Consider the following 20679-nt stretch of genomic DNA (forward strand, 5'->3'; position numbering starts at 1 on the left):
GGGTTATTTCTACGTCATTGGGGTGCAAACATCTTCCTCATCACTTTTCTTCATCCTAAAATGTAACATGTAGTATCTTTCCCCTCTTTATTTCTATCTATGTGAAGCTTCGATGCAGAGGGGAAAACAGTCAGAAAACAGCAGACAGCCAATTAGTAATTATGAGTGGCTAATCGTTAGCTGTGTGTAATTGTGTTGACTGCCTGGCTGCCTGTGTGTCAGTGTTGACTGCCTGGTTGTATTCTGTAACCTCTGGGTCCCTGGATGTTTGGTCCTTTCTGCTACATTAACCTGATTACGCATGTACTTTACTTCTGGCTCATTCGATAAGGCAAATCCTTATAAAATATATCCTCTGATAATATGTATAGAAAAACAGAAGCGCAAAGCCTGTGTAGAGTAATGTAAAAAAAAACATCTGTCATTCCTAAACATTTTCTGGTCATGAAGAGCTTTTAAATTCATAATAAACGCAACTGCAAACAAATATGCACTTTGAGCATCAAACATAATTAATTTTGTTGAAACCATCAAATGACAAAATAGGCTGATGTTGCATGAGTGGTATTGATTACACATTCCTCTGTAAACATGTTGTCCATGGAACTTTCACAGAGGTTTTAAAGGCATTTCAACCATTAACTCTTAACTTTCAATGTGTTTGAAAATGAGCCCCCAAAAAATTACCAAATTGACAGGATTGGTAATCTAGGCTGCAGTACACTCAAAGTCAAGCGTGAACAGAGTGAAATACTTGCACTCAAAACACTAAAACACAAGTATGCAGAGACATAAACACTGACAAATCATTAACACAATGACAAACAGTGAGAATAATAATAACAGAAAAGGTTACTCACAGTCCTCTCAGCCTCAGCCATATCTTCTCAATCTGGTCTGGCTGCAGAAACTTCAGAGAGTTACTCTCAAAATCCTCTATCTCCTTGGTTGGTGATTCCATGTCTAAGATATTAACCAGGCGAAAGGACATGAAAGTCTAAAGTCTAAAGTCTGCAGAGCCAGCCCACTTCAGCAGCGAAATCAGAGGATGGAAAAGTGGAAGTTTATTCAGAGCGTTGTGCTGCTTCAGAGTGGTCCTCTATCTCGCTATCCCCGTTCCTTAATCCTCTGTCTATACAGATCCCTATCCCATCTCTGTCAGCAGTGTGACAGCTGGAGTCTGTTCCTCATCCTTCTCTTCCCTCCTCATCCTCCTGTCCTGTTCTGTATCAGGTCCTGTTGAGTATAGCTAGGGCTAGCAGTGCAGCTGCGTCAGGGGAGCTGGGGCTAGTGGTGAAGCTGCATCAGGGGAGCTGGGGCTAGTGGTGAAGCTGCATCAGGGGAGCTGGGGCTAGTGGTGGAGCTGCGTCAGGGGCCCCCTGGCTGTGATCTGTGTGTGCTCTGGTTTAGTCACCAGCAGCTCCTCTCCTCTCAGGTGCTCACTGAGCGCGTGCAGCTCAGGAGGCAGAAGGGTGAAGGCGGGGGGGGGGGTCCACAAACACGCTCCGCCCCATGGAGGGGAGAGGGGGAGGAGAGAGCGGAGGGAGAGGATTACCGGGCTGCTGCTGTCGTCGCACAGAGTATCAGAGAGCAGCCGCTTCCACTGCTAACGCCACAGCTACGACTATCATTCATATCTGCCCTGCCGTAAGCCCAGAGAGGGGGACGGGGGCCGAGAGAGGGAGAGGAGGAGAGGGAGAGGAGTAGAGGGAGAGAGAGTGAGAGAGAGAGAGAGGAGAGAGAGAGAGAGATAGAGAGGACAGGCTCACGTTGATGTCGAGAGAAGCAAAGACCGGGAATAAGAGAGAGTGAGTGTGAAAGAAGGATACAAAGAGAAGAGAAAAACAGACAGACAGGGCTGTTAGAGTATATGCAAGTGTGTTGCTGTGAGCAGATAAATATTGAGTGAGTGTGAGAGAGAGAGAGCAAAAGAGAGAGAGAGAGAGAGAGAGAGAGGGAGACACTGAGAAAGAGGATAGCTGTGTAATGATTGGAGGTGCTTCAGTGTGTGAATAGGAGGGGCTGAGCGAACTGCACTCCTAAAAGCCTATTTTTCTCTTTCTCCCCCTCTCTTTTTTCTCATCCCCTCTCGTTTTCCTTCTCGTTCTCTATACCTCCCCTCTCTCTCTTTCTCTCCCTCTCTCTATTCCCCTCTCCCTTCCTTCCTCTCCCTCCCTCGCTCTATATTCCTCTCTCCCTTCCTCCCTCTCTCCTCCCTCTTTCTCTCTGTCTACCCCTCTCTCTTTGCCTGTCTGTCTATCTCTTTCTTTATTCCCTTGAATGTTCAGCGATAGATTTAAGCCCCAGTCCTGGGGCTCAAACTCAGTCCTGGGGCTCAAACTCAGTCCTGGGGCTCAAACTCAGTCCTGGGGCCCAAACTCAGTCCTGGGGCTCAAACTCAGTCAGTCCTGGGGCTCAAACTCAGTCCTGGGGCTCAAACTCAGACCGAGTTCGGGAAACCCTGGATTAGATCACAGAACATCAGGCAAACATGAATGAATAAGAACGGTAACGCTGACCTCTACAAAAAAGCTATGAGCGTCTAAACTTCGCTACATAATAAACACAACATTTCCGTGACATCTCTACACACACGCTTTCAATCAAAATAACTTCTATGATGAGCTCCTTCAGCCCAGGGGCCAATGGAGGGGTACGACAAGACAAGATGAGATGAACCCGACTCCTCTGCGTCCCAAATGGCACCCTATTCCCTTTACAGCACACTACTTTTGACCAGAGCCATATGGATAGGGCCTTGGTCAAAGGAAGTGCACTACATAGGGAATAGGGTGCCATTTGGGACGCATCCTTGGATCCTACGATACAGAGACGCTGGTGGATGTTTGTTTAATAGCATCAGATATTGTTGTTATTATCTAATTGCAATGATTGTGAGGGAGGGGGAATAAAAATAACCAATAAAGTGCCATTAGGCCTTCCCTTATTTCCGAGAACGGGGTAGTTAGTGTAGCCGTTGTTTGTTATGATTCGGCCCCTACAGGAAATTGGAAGGTCTTATCATAATAACAGGAATCAAAACACGTCACATTACTGTGCACTAGGCAGGGAAAATGCAGGATTTGGACATAGTTCAGAAAGAGAGGCAGTGAGAGAGAGAGAGAGAGAGAGAGAGAGAGAGAGAGAGAGAGAGAGAGAGAGAGAGAGAGACAGAGAGAGACAGAAAGCGAGAGAGACAGAAAGCGAGAGAGACAGAAAGCGAGAGAGAGAGAGAGAGAGAGAGAGAGAGACAGAGAGAGACAGAAAGCGAGAGAGAGAGAGAGAGAGAGAGAGAGAGAGAGAGAGAGAGAGAGAGAGAGAGAGAGAGAGAGAGAGAGAGAGAGAGAGAGAGAGAGAGAGAGAGAGCATCTGGATGATTTTACTTCAGGCCCATCACATATCCTAAATGTGTAAACACTGTATACCATCATGCACTTCACAATATTACTTACATTACGACCAATATAGAATATGTTTTGATAACTGCTTCTCTGGCAGGGCTGTGCACATGTGACGGACGTCATACTACATGCATAGCGAGTACCACTTCCTCCTGATTCAGCTCATACCGAGCTAGCTATTCAAAGATGCAAGTGGGACACTTCAGGCTGAGGAGTGAGTTACTCACATCCCCATGTGGTACACTGACCTATGGTGGGGCCAGTACTCAAAATGAAAAAATACCTTTATTTCATTGGAGGACAAAAGGGCAGGTGCTCCAGCACCCTTAGGGCTCTATCTGTGCACGTGCCCTCTCTCTGGGCTACATGGATGTGTTGTTAATGGGGCTTGCGAAGCAAGCGTCCCCACTTTAAATCTTCAACATACTTCTTATTATTCTTTGGAACGCTACTCCCCTTAAACCGCTTAAGCTAGAAACGTCAGTCAAACTTTAAAATGTGCAGAGCAGTCAGGAACACTGTGCTTGTATATAACTTTTTGATATCTGTTATACTTTTTAAATGATTAAGCTTTAAGTCATTTTTTGTCCACCTTCATCCACTTTCATGGGATTTCCTCAACATTCTAAAGGTCCCATTGTGACATCCTAATTTCCAAGCAATCTTTTGTGTAACTTTTTATAAACTGAAATGTTGACCACTTTCCCAACAAGATACTGTAGACAAAAAGTTAGCGGCATTGTTGTAAAGTACTACTTAAGTAGTTTTTTTGGGGTATCTGCTTATATTTTTGACAACTTATACTTTTACTCCACTATATTCCCGAAGAAAAAAAATGTACTTTCTATTCCATACATTTTCCCTTACACCCAAAAGTACTCAATATATTTTTTATGTTTAGCAGGACAGGAACATTTTCTAATTCACGCACTTAAAGGGACAATCCCTGGTCATCCCTACTGCATCGGATCTGGTGGACTCACTAAACACAAATGCTTTGTTGGCTAGCCCCTGGCTATCCGAAATAAATAAAAATAAATATAATTGTGCCGTCTGGTTTGCTTAATATAAGGAATTTGATTTTACTTTTTATACTTAAGTATATTTTTGCAATTACATTTACTTTGATACTTCTCTTTACTAAAATCCTTGCCCAAAAAATGTAGTTACTATCTTTAAGCCTTTGTCTGAGGGGAAATGTATCCATGACTGTTATAGGGGTCTACCGTCCTGCCTCACCTAACCTTTGGGGCACTCGAGGAGTTAACTAGGTTACTGTCTTCTTTCACTAAATCAGAAGTTATTATCCTGGGTGACATAAAACATGATTGGGAAATGCAGGCTTCAGACAATCTAAAAGACATCTGTAACGATCTAAACCTAACCCAGCTTGTGACTAAGTCTACATAGCCCAACGGTAAATATCCTTCAAAGTCAACTCTGATTGATCTTATTTTAATGAATACACCAGAGTAATATGTTTCTACTGGTGTCTTCACCCAAGACATTAGTGACCATTGCCCAGTTGTCTGTGTTAAAGATGTTAAAATACAAAAACCTAAGCCTCGTGTCATCACAAAGAGGATCTTAAAAAACTTCAGTGAACAGGCATTGTTCTATGATTTTTATTTTAGTGACCTTGATTGTATTTCAGCTATCCCTGACTGGACTTAGCTTTGAGCCTTTTTGCAGATGTCTTCAATACTATTGTGGATAATCAATCAGGTAGATCGAATGCCTAGTACACAAAAGAAAGTCATTCATAAAAGAGATGATGCTTGGGTCAAGGACAGGTGCACAGGATTAGGCCCGGACTAAAAGGTTTTATGCAACTGAAGAATTATTGTGTAAGACAAATCAGAAAGCCTAAATCTGATTATAATGTAACTGCACTTCTGGATTGTAATCGGAACCCGGCTAAATTCTGGAAAACTGCAAAATCCCTGAAGGGTCCTCCTTTCTGCCACAACAAAATAATTTAAACACCGACCTCATTACGAAGTAAAATGCTGTCATCGATGCATTTAATCACAATTCTATTTCAGCGGGCTATCTCTTTGAAATAACTTCTAAGCCTATTCGCAATGATATTGGGATAGATGCTGATACTGTAGGGGAAACTTGCTAAATGATCAGAGGAAGGATAGTCAAAGCTTTTCGTTTAGGCTATTTACAGAAAAATAAGTCCTGGATGCTTTGCTAGCAATAGACAACAAGAAATCCACAGGGGCCAACTAAATGGACCCTGGTCTGCTTAAGTGTGCAGTGCTCATCGTTTTTGGCTCAATTAAACCATATTTTTGATTTTAACATTGTTATCAGGAAATATACAAAAAGTATGGAAATCAGCTCTTAATAATTATCGCCCCATTTCCTTCCTTCTTAAGATTGTTGAATCCTTGGTTAATGTACAACTTTACTCTTTATTATCTGAGAAATGTTGAACGTATGTTGAATGTAAACCAATCAGGGTTTAGACCTGGGCACAGCACTATTACAGCAACCACTTCAGTTGTTAATGATCTTGTCGATGCTTTGTTTGTGGACCTGTCAAAAGCTTTTGATACAGTTGATGATGCTATTTTACTGAGTAAGTTGTCCTCGACAGGCCTGAGCTCTGATGCCTGTTCATGGTTTCATGATTATCTTAGTGACAGAACTCAAGCCATCCTGGTTGATGGGGTTTAAGTCTGAATTTCTTGAAGTACAGGACATAAATGTGTACTACAGGGGTAGATTATGTTCTCTTCACTATTTATACAAACACCATTGGTCAATCTGTCAATTTCTTTTGACTGAATCCATTTGCGGATGATACTATTATGTATGCTATTGGCCCGACTGTTGATTGGGCTGTGTCAAAGCTACAGTCAGATTGTAATATGACGCTATGCAGGAATCCCTTGCTGATTTAATACGGGCACAACAAAATACAAAATACTTTGTTTTTAAACTCTCATAAGAATGTTTCAGATTAACTATATGTTCACTCAATAGATGGTACTCCAATCGAAAGTGCTACCAAATACAAATACTTAGGCATTTGACATTTAAAAAACATATACAGTGCATTCGGAAAGTATTGACTTTTTAGACATTTTGTTTTCGTTACAGCCTTATTCTAAAATGGATTAAAACAGGTTTTTCCCTCATCAATCAACACACAATACCAAATAATGCCAATGCAAAACAGGTTTTTAGAAATGTTATAAAAATATATAACAAATAAAAACATGAATACCTTATTTACATAAGTATTCAGACCCTTCGCTATGAGACTCGAAATTGAGTTCAGGTGCATCCTGTTTCTACACCCTGATTGGATTCCACCTGTGGTAAATTCAATTGATTGGACATGATTTGGAAAGGCACACACGTGTCTATATAAGGTTCCACAGTTGACAGTGCATGTCAGATCAAAAAACAAGCCATGAAGTCAAGGAATTGTCCATAGAGCTCCGAGACAGGATTGTGTCGAGGCACAGATCTGGGGAAGGGTACCAAAACATTTCTGGAGCATTGAAGGTCCCTAATAACACAGTGGCCTCCATCATTCTTAAATGGAAGAAGTTTGCAACCACCAAGACCATTCCTAGAGTTGGCCCGCCCGGCTAAACTGAGCAATCGGGGGAGAAGGGCCTTGGTCAGGGAGGTGACCAAGAACCCGATGGTCACTCTGACAGAGCGCTAGATTTCTTTAAGCATCAGCTTTAACTTTAAGCATCAGCTGTCAGAGCAGCTTACCGATCACTGCACCTGTACACAGCCAATCTGTAAATAGCACACCCAACTACCTCATCCCCATATTATTACTTACCCTCTTGCTCTTTTGCATCATCATCTGCACATCTATCACTCCAGTATTAATATTAAATTGTAATTATTTCGCCTCTGTGGCCTGTTTTTTGCCTACCTCCCTACTCTTCTACATTTGCACACACTGTACATATATTTTTCTATTTTTCTTTTCTATGTATGTTTGTTTATGTGTAACTCTGTGTTGTTGTTTATGTCACACTTCTTTGGTTTATCTTGGCCAGGTCGCAGTTGTAAATGAGATCTTGTTCTCAACTGGCCTACCTGGTTAAATAAAGGTGAAATCAAAAAATATATATTTTAAATTCCTCTGTCGAGATGGGAGAACCTTCCAGAAGGACAACCATCTCTGCAGCACTCCACCAATCAGACCCTAAGCACACAGCCAAGACATCGCAGGAGTGGCATCAGGATAAGTCTTTGAATGTCCTTGAGCAGCCCAGCCAGAGACTTCAAACTGATCGAACATCTCTGGAGAGACCTGAAAATAGCTGTGCAGCGACGCTCCCCATCCAACCTGACAGAGCTTGAGAGGATCTGCAGAGAACAAAGGGAGAAACTCCCCAAATACAGGTGTGCCAAGCTTGTAGAGTCATACCCAAGAAGACCCGAGGCTGTAATCAATGCCAAAGGTGCTTCAACAAAGTACTGAGTAAAGGGTCTGAATACTTAAGCAAATGTAATATTTCAGTAGTTTTTTTTATTTACACATTTGCAAATTATTATTTTTTGCTTTGTCACTATGGGGTGTTGTGTCTAGACTAAACAATTTAGTCCATTTTAGAATAAGACTGTAATGTAACAAAATGTGGGAAAAGTCAAGGGGTCTGAATACTTTCCGAATGGACTGTATTTCTTTTCCCAAATCATAGTCTAAAACGTTCTAATCATTCCATCATCATTCAACTAAAATCAAACTTAACTTACACTGAATGTTCTACAAAAGTAAATTGTGCATCTATTTCTCTGAAACCCACAGCATGAATGATTCGGAGATGCTTTGCTTTTGTCAGGGTGTTGTCCACATGATCCTCCCTTTTATCCCCATCTTCTGACAGAAGATTCCTTTGTCCTGTCTTTCTTCTGTCAATTTACACACACAACAACTGTAGTGTAGACATTTTTGTGATTTAACTGTAATAAGGTTGATATAGTAGTCTATTAAAGTAATCAGACCGAATTATTTAACTAAATGTTCCTTTTACTATATGTACATGTAACTGCTTTGCTTTACATAGCAAGGAAACACTTTTTAAACTTCCATTACCACAAAAAATAATTTTAAAGAGGTAAAGCAAGCCCCACAAATTTACTTGTAAAGTTACCATCTAGTTAAATATGTTATTAACAGTTAATAAATTATGAGTAACTGCAAAGTTGACAAAAAAATTAAATAATCCTAGGAAACAATATCCTCCTTTTGCAAATAGTTATAAATATTTTGGTGTGGGGTATTTCAATCCTACCTCTTGAGCTCATTCTGATTCTGCACCACATCATCCATCTGAGGACAAAATGTAATTTAACCCCTGTAGACAAAAATGATTTATCCTCAGACACACATTTTGATCAGAAGCCAAAAAATGAAGGCAACACCAACTTCAGAGTATGGACCATGTTGATGTTCTCTCTCTCTCTCTCTCTCTCTCTCTCTCTCTCTCTCTCTCTCTCTCTCTCTCTCTCAATATCTGTCTCTTTCAGGGGTGACTCAGATCGACCCTTTAAATTACCTGATGCAGAGAGAGGGATAATGCCAGGGGCCAACCTCAAAGAGCATCTTGCTCTCTCTCTCTCCCCATCTCCTCTCTTTCAAGTTTCGCACAAACCAATCCCCTCACCCTACTCCATCTTTGTGTGACATCGCTGGGCACTTTAAAGGATGGCTCATCCTCGGCATGGGAAGATGGGCCACTGTAACAGAGCCACATGAAGGACTAGCATGACTAGCTTGAGCCTTTTGGTGGTATAAAGCTGAGAGATGTCTTTGTAAAGTGCAATGCAGGCTACAGTTCGGGGGGGGGGGGGAGGGGTGAGTGAGTGAAGGGGTGAGTGAGTGAGTGAGTGAGTGAGTGAGTGAGTGAGGGAGAGAGAGAGAGAGAGAGAGAGAGAGAGAGAGAGAGAGAGAGAGAGAGAGAGAGAGAGAGAGAGAGAGAGAGAAAGAGAAAGAGAGAGAGAGAGAAAGAGAGAGAGAGTTCCTCAGTAGGGAATCAATGGAAATTACATTCCTAACTGCAAACAGAGTGGTGCGTAATCAATCGAGAACAAACATCGGCAGCCATTTTTTAGAGACACAGGGGGGATAAATGGACACATACACACACAGGATACTGTTTACATGGTGGCACTTTCTACCCTCCATTCATTTTAAACACATTACTGCATGGACACTCAAGCTCTTTATGTTTGCCACAATAGAAAAAGAGATTTAAAAGCTAGTTCTTTATTTTTGTTGTACTTCATTGTGGTTTATTGGTGAATGTGTGTAGAATTAATAATGAAAAAAAAAGTATACCATTTTGTTCATCACTCAAACTATGTAAGGAGTCACTTAGGAACCTAATTAACAATCGTTAATGGAAGCTTCTCTAATGTCAAACAAGTAAAGTGTGGTTTACCGCAGGGCAGCTCTCTAGGCCCTCTACTTTTTTTGATTATTACCAATGACCTGCCACTGGCATTAAACAAAGCATGAGTGTCAATGTATGCTGTTGATTTAACCATATACGCATCAGCAACCACAGCTAATGAAGTCACTGAAACCCTAATGAAGTCACTGAAACAAACAGTTGCAGTCTGTTTTGGAATGGGTGGCCAGTAATAAACTGGTCCTGAACATCCTGAACAAAACTAAGAGCATTGTATTTGGTACAAATCATTCCCTAAGTTTTAGACCTCAGCTGAATCTGGTAATGAATGGTGTGGCTGTTGAACAAGTTGAGGCGACTAAATTACACCACACTCCAAAAACCAAGTCCTGCAGGCTCTAGTTTTGTCTTATCTTGATTACTGTCCAGTCGTGTGGTCGAGTGCTGCAAGGAAAGACCAAGTTAAGCTGCAGCTGGCCCAGTACAGAGCAGCACGTCTTGCTCCTCATTGTAATCAGAGGGCTGATATAAATACTATGCATGCCAGTCTCTCTTGGTTGTAAGAGTTGAAGAGAGACTGACTGCGTCACATCTTCTTTTTATAAGAAAAATAAAAGTGTTAAAAATCCCAAATTGTTTGCATAGTCAACTTACACACAGCTCTGACACACACTTACACCCCCCCCCCCCCCCCAGACATGCCACCAGGGATCTTTTCACAGTCCCCAAATCCAGAACAAATTCAATAAAGCGTACAGTATTAAATAGAGCCATTATTGCATGGAACTCCATTCTACCTCATATTGCTCAAGTGAACAGCAAACCTGGTTTCAAAAAACAATAAAGCAACACCTCATGACAACACGCCTCTCCCCTATTTGACCTAGATAGTTTGTGTGTATGTATTGATATGTAGGCTACGTTTGCCTTTTGTAAAAAAGTATATAATTTATGTAGTTCTGTCCTTGAGCTGTTGTCTATTAATGTACTGTATTATGTCATGTTTCATGTTTTGTGTGGACCCCAGGAAGAGTAGCTGCTGCTTTTGCAACAGCTAATGGGGATCCTAATAAAATACCAAATAGCAAATGTGTGAACTTCATCAAAAAAGTTAATTACATTAAAATATGTTCTCTACATATAGTTTGTTTCATGTGTCATAAAAGATGAAGGCTTAGCATGAGCACCCACCAAATTCTGATTAACGACAAGGGAACATTGGCTTGAATGTGAAGAACTTCACTGAGGGCTTCCTTGTCCCTCATAGGCCTATGACTGACACCATTGCCCATTGTAGATTGGTAACTTATGTTAAGGTTTTGCATTTGTGCATTACATTAGACGAGAGAGAGAGAGAGAGAGAGAGAGAGAGAGAGAGAGAGAGAGAGAGAGAGAGAGAGAGAGAGAGAGAGAGAGAGAGAGAGAGAGAGAGAGAGAAAAGGCGGTGTACTCTCAGCCAGTAACAGAACGAGAGGAATAGTCATGTATGTACATTAGTCATGTATGTACATTAGTAATCAACATGGCAGGTCTATGTAATCTAGCATCTGCTCTCCCCTCCAACCCATTCCAAGATTGATGGTCCACAAGAATATTTATTGTTCATTAAATAATAATTAATATTGTTCATCCACTGAAACCAAAGCTTGAATATTACAAAGGAAGAAAAACAAATCTGTTACCCGTTGCCAGTGTAAGATCAATAGTGTCATTATTGCATAGTAACACTACACTAAACCATCATAGATCAACTAAGGTATACTCTTCAACACCTACTCATTCAAGGGTTTTTCTTTATTTTTACTATTTTCTACATTGTAGAATAATAGTGAATATATCAAAACGATGAAATAACACTTATGGAATCATGTAGTAACGAAAAAAGTGTTAAACAAATCAAAATACAGTATATTTTCTATTTGAGATTCTTTGCCTTGAGGACAGCTTTGCACACTCTTGGCATTCTCTCAACCTGCTTCACCTGGGCTGATTTACAAAAAATCATGAAATCACACATGAAAGACACCAAATTAAAGCTACACATGCTGTGATTCCAGCCAACATGTCTGATTTCAAAAAGGATTTACGGCGAAAGCACACCAAACGATTTTATTTATTTTATTTATTTTACCTTTATTTAACTAGGCAAGTCAGTTAAGAACAAATTCTTATTTTCAATGACGGCCTAGGAACAGTGAGTTAACTGCCTGTTCAGGGGCAGAACGACAGATTTGTACCTTGTCAGCTCGGGGATTTGAACTTGCAACCTTTCGGTTACTAGTCCAACGCTCTAACCACTAGGCTACCCTGCCGCCCCAGAAGCAAAGATTATGTTAGGTCAGTACATAGCCACAGAAAAACACAGCCATTTTCCCAGCCAAAGATAGGAGTCACAAAAAGCAGAAATAGAGATAAAATTAATCACTAACCTTTGATGATCTTCATCAGATGACACTCATAGGACATCATGTTACACAATACATGTATGTTTTGTTCGATAATGTGCATATTTATATCCACAAATCTCAGTTTACATTGGTGCCATGTTCAGAAATGCCTCCAAAATATCCGGAGAAATTGCAGAGACCCACATCAAATAACAGAAATACTCATCATAAACTTTGACGAAGGATACATGTTTTACATAGAATTAAAGATACACTTGTTCTTAATGCAACCGCTGTGTCAGATTTCAAAATAACTTTATGGAAAAAGCAAACCATGCAATAATCTGAGACGGCGCTCAGATATAAACAACATTTCTCCGCCATGTTGGAGTCAACAGAAATACGAAATGACATCATAAATATTCCCTTACCTTTGACGATCTTCATCAGAATGCACTCCCAGGAATCCTAGTTCCACAATAAATTGTTATTTTGTTCGATAATGTCCATTATTTATGTCCAAGTAGCTACTTCTGTTAGCACGTATAGTACACATATCCAAACGCTCGCGCAGATCCAGGCGAACGTCGGACGAAAACTTATAAACTAAAACTTATAAAAAGTTATATTACAGGTCGAATAAACTTGTCAAACTAAGTAGAGAATCAATCTTTAGGATGTTGTTATCATAAATATTCAATAACGTTCCAACCGGAGAATTCCTTTGTGTCTATAGAAGTAATGGAACGCAAGTCGATATCATGTGGAATGCGCGTGACCAGGAACTGGCACTCTGCCAGACCACTGACTCAAACACCTCCCATCTGGCCCCACAGCACAGTAGAAGCTTCATTCAATGTTCTACAGACTGTTGACATCTAGTGGAAGGCGTAGGAAGTGCAAACAGATCCATATCTCACTGGGATTTGAATAGGCGATGAGTTGAAAATCGACCAGCCTCAGAATTTTCACTTCCTGTTTGGATTTTTTCTCAGGTTTTTGCCTGCCATATGAGTTCTGTTATACTCACAGACATCATTCAAACAGTTTTAGAAACTTCAGAGTGTTTTATATCCAATAGTAATAATATGCATATATTAGCATCTGGGACAGAGTCTGAGGCAGTTCACTCTGGGCACGCTATTCATCCAAAGTGAAAATGCTGCCCCCTATCCTAGAGAAGTTAATGCATGTATAGCCTTACGGAGCTTCACGTTTGTTTAATGTTGTTTATTGTTGGCATCATTTAAAAATAAAGGAAAATGTACGCACACCACACTGCACCTTGGTCCGGTCATTTCCTAGACGATGATCGTGACAGAACTACCCACCACAAGCGGACCAAGCAGCGTGGCCAGGAGGGGCAGACAGAGTGGAGGACATCATGGACCTGGGAGGAGGAGATGTCAGGACACGAGAGCCTGCCGTGGAAGGTGGAAGCAGAGAGAAAAGGGGACCAGCGTTACACAGGGTCACGGCTGGCAAGGAAGACCGGGAGGCCACTCCAAAACATTTTTTTGGGGAGGCACACGGGGAGGTTGGCGGGGCTAACGGTAGGGAGCTTGGTACTGGTCAGGCCCCTGTGTTTTGCGGTGAAGCGCACGGTGTCTCCAGTGCGCGTTCACAGCCCGGTGCGCTCTGAGCCAGCTCTCCGCATGTGTCGTACTAAAGGGGGCATCCAGCCAGGACGGATTGTGCCAGCACAGCGCTCCTGGTCTCCGGTGCGCCTCTTCGGTCCAGGGTATCCTGCGCCGGCTCTGCGCACTGTGTCTCCGGTGCGCTATCACAGCCCAGTGCGTCCTGTGCCTGCGCTCCGCACGTGCCGGGCCAAAGTGGGCATTCAGCCAGGACGAGTGGTGCCAGCTTTAAGCACCAGATCTCCAGTGCTCCCCCACAGCCCGGTTCGACCTGTGCCTGCTCCATGGACCAGGCCACCAGTATGTCTCCCCAGCCTGGTGAGTCCTGTGCCTGCTTCCAGAACCAGGCCTCCAGTAGGTCTCCCCAGCCTGGTGAGTCCGGAGCCTCCAGCGACGGTCCCCAGTCCGGGGCCTGCGGAGAGGGTCCCCAGTCCAGGGCCTGCGGTGAGGGTCCCCAGTCCGGGGCCTGCGGCGAGGGTCCCCAGTCCGGGGCCTGCGGCGAGGGTCCCCAGTCCGGGGTCGGCGACGAGGGTCCCCGCACCAGAGGTGCCACCAAAGTGGGGGGAGCGGGGTCTGTGTCCGGCACCGGAGCCGCCACCAAAGTAGATTCCCACCCGGACCCTCCCCTCTAGTGTCAGGTTTGCGGCCGGAGTCCGCACCTTTGGGGGCTACTGTCACGCCCTGACTGTAGAGATCTTTTTATTCTCTATGTTTGGTTGGTCAGGGTGTGACTCGGGTGGGAAACTCTATGTTCTTTGCTTCTATGTTTTGGCCGGGTATGGTTCTCAATCAGGGACAGCTGTCTATCGTTGTCTCTGATTGGGAATCATACTTAGGCAGCCTTTTTTCCTTTTGGATTTGTAGGTAGTTGTCTTTGCCAGTGGCATTATAGCCGAAGTAAGCTTCACGGTCGTTTCCTTGTTCTTTGTTTTGTTGGCGACATTTATCAATAAAAGAAATGTACGCTCACCATGCTGCACCTTGGTTCGGTCATTTCCACGACGACAGCGATCGTGACAGAAAGACTCACAGCTGTAAACGCTGCCAAAGGTGCTTTTACAAAGCATTGACTCAGGGGTGTGAATATTTACAGTTGAAGTCGGAAGTTTACATACACCTTAGCCAAATACATTTAAACTCAGTTTTTCACAATTCCTGACATTTAATCCTAGTAAAAATTCCCTGGTGTAACTGAGTCAGGTTTGTAGGCCTCCTTGCTCGAACACGCCTTTTCAGTTCTGCCAACAAATTTTCAATAGGATTGAGGTCAGGACTTTGTGATGGCCACTCCAATACCTTGACTTTGTTGTCCAAAACTTTGGAAGTATGCTTGGGGTCATTGTCCATTTGGAAGACCCATTTGCGACCAAGCTTTAACTTCCTGACTGATGTCTTGAGATGTTGCTCCAATATATCCACATAATTTTCCTTCCTCATGAGGCCATCTATTTTGTGAAGTGCACCAGTCCCTCCTGCAGCAAAGCACCCCCAAAACTGCCACCCCCGTGCTTCACGGTGTTCTTCGGCTTGCAAACCTCCCCATTTTTCCTCCAAACATAACGATGGTCATTATGGCCAAACAGATCTATTTTTGTTTCATCATACAAGAGGACATTTCTCCAAAAAGTACGATCTTTCTCCCCATGTGCAGTTGCAAACTGTAGTCTGGCTTTTTTATGGTGATTTTGGAGCAGTGGCTTCTTCCTTGCTGAGCGGCCTTTCAGGTTATGTCGATATAGGACTTGTTTTACTGTGCATATAGATACTTTTGTACCTGTTTCCTCCAGCATCTTCACAAGGTCCTTTGCTGTTCTGGGATTGATCTGCACTTTTCACACCAAAGTACGTTCATCTCTAGGAGACAGAACGCGTCTCCTTCCTGAGCGGTATGACGGCTGTGTGGTCCCATGGTGTTTATACTTGCATACTATTGTTTGTACGGATGAACGTGGTACCTTCAGACATTTTGAAATTGCTCCCAAGAATGAACCAGACTTGTGGGGTCTACAATTTTTTAGCTGATTTCTTTTGATTTTCCCATGATGTCAACCAAAGAGGCACTGAGTTTGAAGGTAGGCCATGAAACACATCCACAGGTACACCTTCAATTGACTAAAATGATGTCAATTAGCCTATCAGAAGCTTCAAAAGCCATGACATCATTTTCTGGGATTGTATATAAAATTTGGACCCACTGGAATTGTGATACAGTGAATTATAAGTTAAATAATCTGTCTGTAAACAATTGTTGGGAAAATTACTTGTGTCATGTACAAAGTAGATGTCCTAAACGACTTTCCAAAACTATAGTTTGTTAACAAGAAATTTGTGGAGTGGTTGAAAAACAAGTTATAATGACTCCAACCTAAGTGTGTGTAAACTTCCGACTTCAACTGTATGTAAATGAGATATTTCTGTATTTCATTTTCAATAAATGTGAGAAAAAAAATGTAAAACATGTTTACGATTTGTCATTATGTGTAATCATGTGTAGATGGGTGAGAACAATTCAGGTAGTAACACAACAAAATGTGGAATTAGTCAAGGGGTATGAATCATTTCTGAAGGCACTGTAACAACATCCGGTACCGCCTGTAGATTCAAAATCTCTCTTCTCCGAAACCAAAACAATTAAAAATAAAAGGCACTGGCTTCGTCCCAAATGTCAACCTACAGTATTCCTATACAGTGCACCAATTTTGGCCAGAGCCCATGGTCTGACTGACTGCCATGTCTACGCCACCTGAATGGAAAAAGTAAAAGCTCTGTAGTGGACAAGCTCGTTAGCCTACTGGTCCACTCAAACTCATACATTATTTCGTTTTTAATCCTGCTTAAGCTTCATGAAACCCACACAGAGTTTGGTCTGTGTGTGTGCAACCAGGTCATATGTCTGGACAGGGACGAAGTGATACTGAATGACGGTTCCTCTCCCATTGAAAAGAGCAGCCTCCCTCCCTGGGGTATTGTACAGTTACAGGGCTCAGGGAAAGAGAGACGGGCTCTCTAGGGAGAGCTTTGTTAAACGTTGAAGGGACTAATAATACGTGGGGGAAAAAGGACAATGGCTTCACTTACTAGTGATTAATTGACTTAACTTCATCAAGCACCCTTCAAAAGGAGACATTTGACGAATGAATACTTCGCCCTCATAGCCAGCCAGACACTCACACATGTATAGTACATTCACTTCAGTGCATTTTCCAGCAGTGATATCACTACTATGTTTTCCTGAAATCCCAATATTTTGGGGAACTATACATCTTGATTAGAACTATCTGAACTTTGACCAAAAAACACCTCTGTTTTTGACAAACTGAAGGTACCAAACAGACACACACATACACCCTCTTGTTTGTTTAGTGGAATGAGACAGGTGTTGAGGCGAGCAACCTTTCTGTGATCTGCACAGTGAATTATCCCTCTTTTTGAAGAGCCTTCATTAACATAGGATTAACTGTCATGCTAATGTCTGACTACCATTGACAGTTCTTTATCTATTCACTCCTTCATTAAGAGGGAATACACCGACCACTGGCCCTGAGATAATAGAGAGCAAGACCACAAGACACCTCCGATGAGAGAGAGAGGAAGGGATGTAGAGGGAGAGAGAGGTGGAGCGGGCGAGAGGGAGGGGGGGGGTAGAGGGCTGGAGAGGGAGGTAGAGAGAGAGAGGTGGAGCGGGGTGGAGAGGGAGCGAGACAAAGAGAGAGGGAGGGAGAGAGAGAAAGAGGGAGAGAGAGAGAAAGAGAGAGAGAGACTCCCATATCTACTGGGTGAAATTCCACAGTGTGCCATCACAGCAGCAAGATTTGTGACCTGTTGCCACAAGAAAAGGGCAACCAGTGAAGAACAAACACCATTGTAAATACAACCCATATTTATGTTTATTTATTTTAACTTGTGTGCTTTAACCATTTGTACATTGTTACAACACTGCATATATATAATATGACATTTGTAATGTCTTTATTGTTTTGAAACTTCTGTATGTGTAATGTTTACTGTTCATTTTTATTGTTTATTTGACTTTTGTATATTATCTACCTCACTTGCTTTGGCAATGTTAACACATGTTTCCCATGCCAATAAAGCCCCTTGAATTGAATTGAATTGAATTGAGAGAGAGGGAGAGGGATAGAGACAAACAGAAGAGTACCTGATAGAATAGCCTTTTCCCATTCTCCCTTCTCAATGTAACTGCTTCTGTCAACGCCACCTGTGTTCCTAATGCAAGCAAGCCTTGAAGTGGCTAATGTGATGTTGCGTTTGTTTTCCCTGTATGTTTTTGTTCGCTTTGTTAGAACAGGCAAAAGTCCCTGTCTTTCTGTCTTTCTCTCTCTCTCTCACTCTAAAAAAGCTAAACCAATTGATTTATGATTATCAGTCGCTCCTGTTGAGAGGAAAACAGGCTTTGAATGCTCCTCTGAGTACATCATAGACACACACATCCTGCAGACACACACGCACAAATGCAATAATACATGGACACACCCACACACACCAGATCACACATTTTTCATTCATTGTGATACAGATGTAGGATCTTAATTTGAGCCAGCTTGCTACAGCAGGATAATAATCCAGCAGCAACAGGAAATGTTAATTATTATGTGGATTATATATAATTAATGGGTTGATACATTTTTTGCTAGGACAAATCGAGTCTGACATTTTGAAGTGTAAATTACAAACTATAGAAAACGTTTAAACCTCAAATACACCACAAGTATGTAACAAGTATGTAACAAAAGTGTGATCAAATTTAGATCCTACATCTGTAGGAACTATTTAGGGACTCAATGACCTCTGCTTTCCAGGGTTCAAAGCTCAATTAAAGGTCATATCATTTACCTTATGTATAAATCAGCTAGGCCATTATACCAGTGGCCATCATCAGTGACACTGGACACCTGAGGCACAAAATGGCGGCCGAGTAAGACGATGAATCTCGCAGTTGAATGCATTCAGTTGCACAACTGACTAGGTATCCCCCTTTCCCTTTCCCTTTCCATTTACATGATCAAGTAGCCATGACGATCACACCCACTGTCTGGTCAGTCCCTCCCCTGTGAGTGTGCCCTTCCTGTCAAACGGCTATGTCCTCTACCACGTTGTAAATGCTCTCAACATTTGTGTAATGAGAATTACTTTTGCAACCCCACTTTCACCATCACCACCACCCTTTTATCCAATGTTCACCACTTCCCCATACACTCATTGTAATTGTGTTTAAGAATCTGAAATTGACCGAATTACTGAGGTTAAGTCATCCATCCAGAACTAATGCATGACTGACATGTTTAAATAATAGATAAAACCCTTTGGACAACATTCAATCCCTTTAAGGCTGTTCCCCTTGGTGTCTGAGTAGTTCCCACAAAACTGAGAAACGGTGCATGTGTGTGTGTGCGTGCGTGCAGCGTGTGTGAGTGCGTCTTGTATACAGTATAATTTCATACCTCCATAGGCATATGATTCCTTCTTACAGATTACAAAATCCTCCATTAATGCATCAGAAAGGCGTTCAGTTCATTATCAGTAACTTGCCAGTTTAGTGAATTAAAGTAGGGTCACTTCAACAACAGAGCAGCCAGACTCACTCGCTCACTACCCGAGATTAACAAAGCTTTGGTTGTTTACCTGACCACAGGTGTCATTCTCCCATTGCAGTGTGTGTGTGTGTGTGTGTGTGTGTGTGTGTGTGTGTGTGTGTGTGTGTGTGTGTGTGTGTGTGTGTGTGTGTGTGTGTGTGTGTGTGTGTGTGTGTGTGTGTGTGTGTGTGTGTGTGTGTGTGTGTGTGTGTGTGTGTGTGTGTGTGTGCCATCTCAGTGGTCGTCTACCTTATACCCAGTCCTGAATCCCCTCACTTCACGCTAAGCTTCTGGTTTTCCACACCTCATCTTCCCTGACCGGCCACTCAACTGGAAAATGAGGTTTCTCCACTAAAATAAGCTTGGCGCTTGCAGCACGACGGCCCTGATGGCACGGTGGAGGCACGAGGTCCAGAGGAGTGGGGGAAAGGAAAAAGATCATCAAAAGGAAAGACAAGAAGTGGAAGTCTCTAGCACATAACCATGATGAGAATCCCACGCACTACCACCTGCACACACAAACACATACAGACTCAAGTGGGCACACACACACAGACGCAAAAACACACACACACACACACACACACACACACACACACACACACACACACACACACACACACACACACACACACACACACACACACACACACACACACACACACACACACACACACACACACACACACACACACACACACACACACAAACATCTTTGAATCGCTATAGGGAGGGGCAGGGGGGAAGGCTTTGCAAAGGTCAAATCATCTTTAAGTGTGTATCAATGGGTAAGCAGGTAAAGCTGTCTATAATGGATCTGGTGATGATGTGATGAATGGAGCGGGGCTGTGTGTTGTGACGTCTTCCAGGGTAATAACCACACACACACACTCTGTCTCTATCTCTCTGCTGCACCGGGTCTCTTCAGGGGTAATAACCCCATCCACAGGAGATGAATCTCCTCCTGATCTATCACAGCCACATTTACCGACATTACACAGACAGGAATCTCATCTCACACACTCTATATTAGGCGGCCTGGCTATATTTGTGTTCTTTTATCTCTCCATCTATTTTCTTGTCTGTGATTATTTTTAACATTAAAACTACCGACTGGGATCATTTTGACCCGATGCATATTTTAGATCAAAGGTGGTTTATGACTTTGTCAATCAAAGTTCTCAATACATCTAAATCATTGTTTAGTGTTTCAGTATCAATATGGACTTTACATTTTTTTAAGACCTTTGTGGTCATTC

At 42.4% G+C, this 20679-nt stretch overlaps 1 protein-coding gene across 3 annotated transcripts in view; it reads right to left on the reverse strand.

Annotated features, from left to right (window-relative positions):
- The window catches only part of pde1ca (phosphodiesterase 1C, calmodulin-dependent a), a 157441-nt gene that overhangs the window by 112417 nt on the left and 24345 nt on the right, over positions 1 to 20679 (reverse strand). Inside the window, exon 1 of one of the 3 annotated variants that reach the window (XM_071415064.1) lies at positions 861 to 1905. The exons of 1 other annotated variant lie outside the window; for it this stretch is intronic. In XM_071415064.1, the coding sequence (XP_071271165.1) occupies positions 861 to 991 (131 nt within the window). In that variant the 5' untranslated portion in view covers positions 992 to 1905. Of the gene's footprint in view, positions 1 to 860; positions 1906 to 20679 lie in introns of those variants that run through there. One more of the 3 variants, XM_071415065.1, reaches the window with a different exon arrangement.

The sequence above is a fragment of the Salvelinus alpinus genome, chromosome 8, assembly GCF_045679555.1.
Source record: "Salvelinus alpinus chromosome 8, SLU_Salpinus.1, whole genome shotgun sequence".
NCBI lineage: Eukaryota > Metazoa > Chordata > Actinopteri > Salmoniformes > Salmonidae > Salvelinus > Salvelinus alpinus.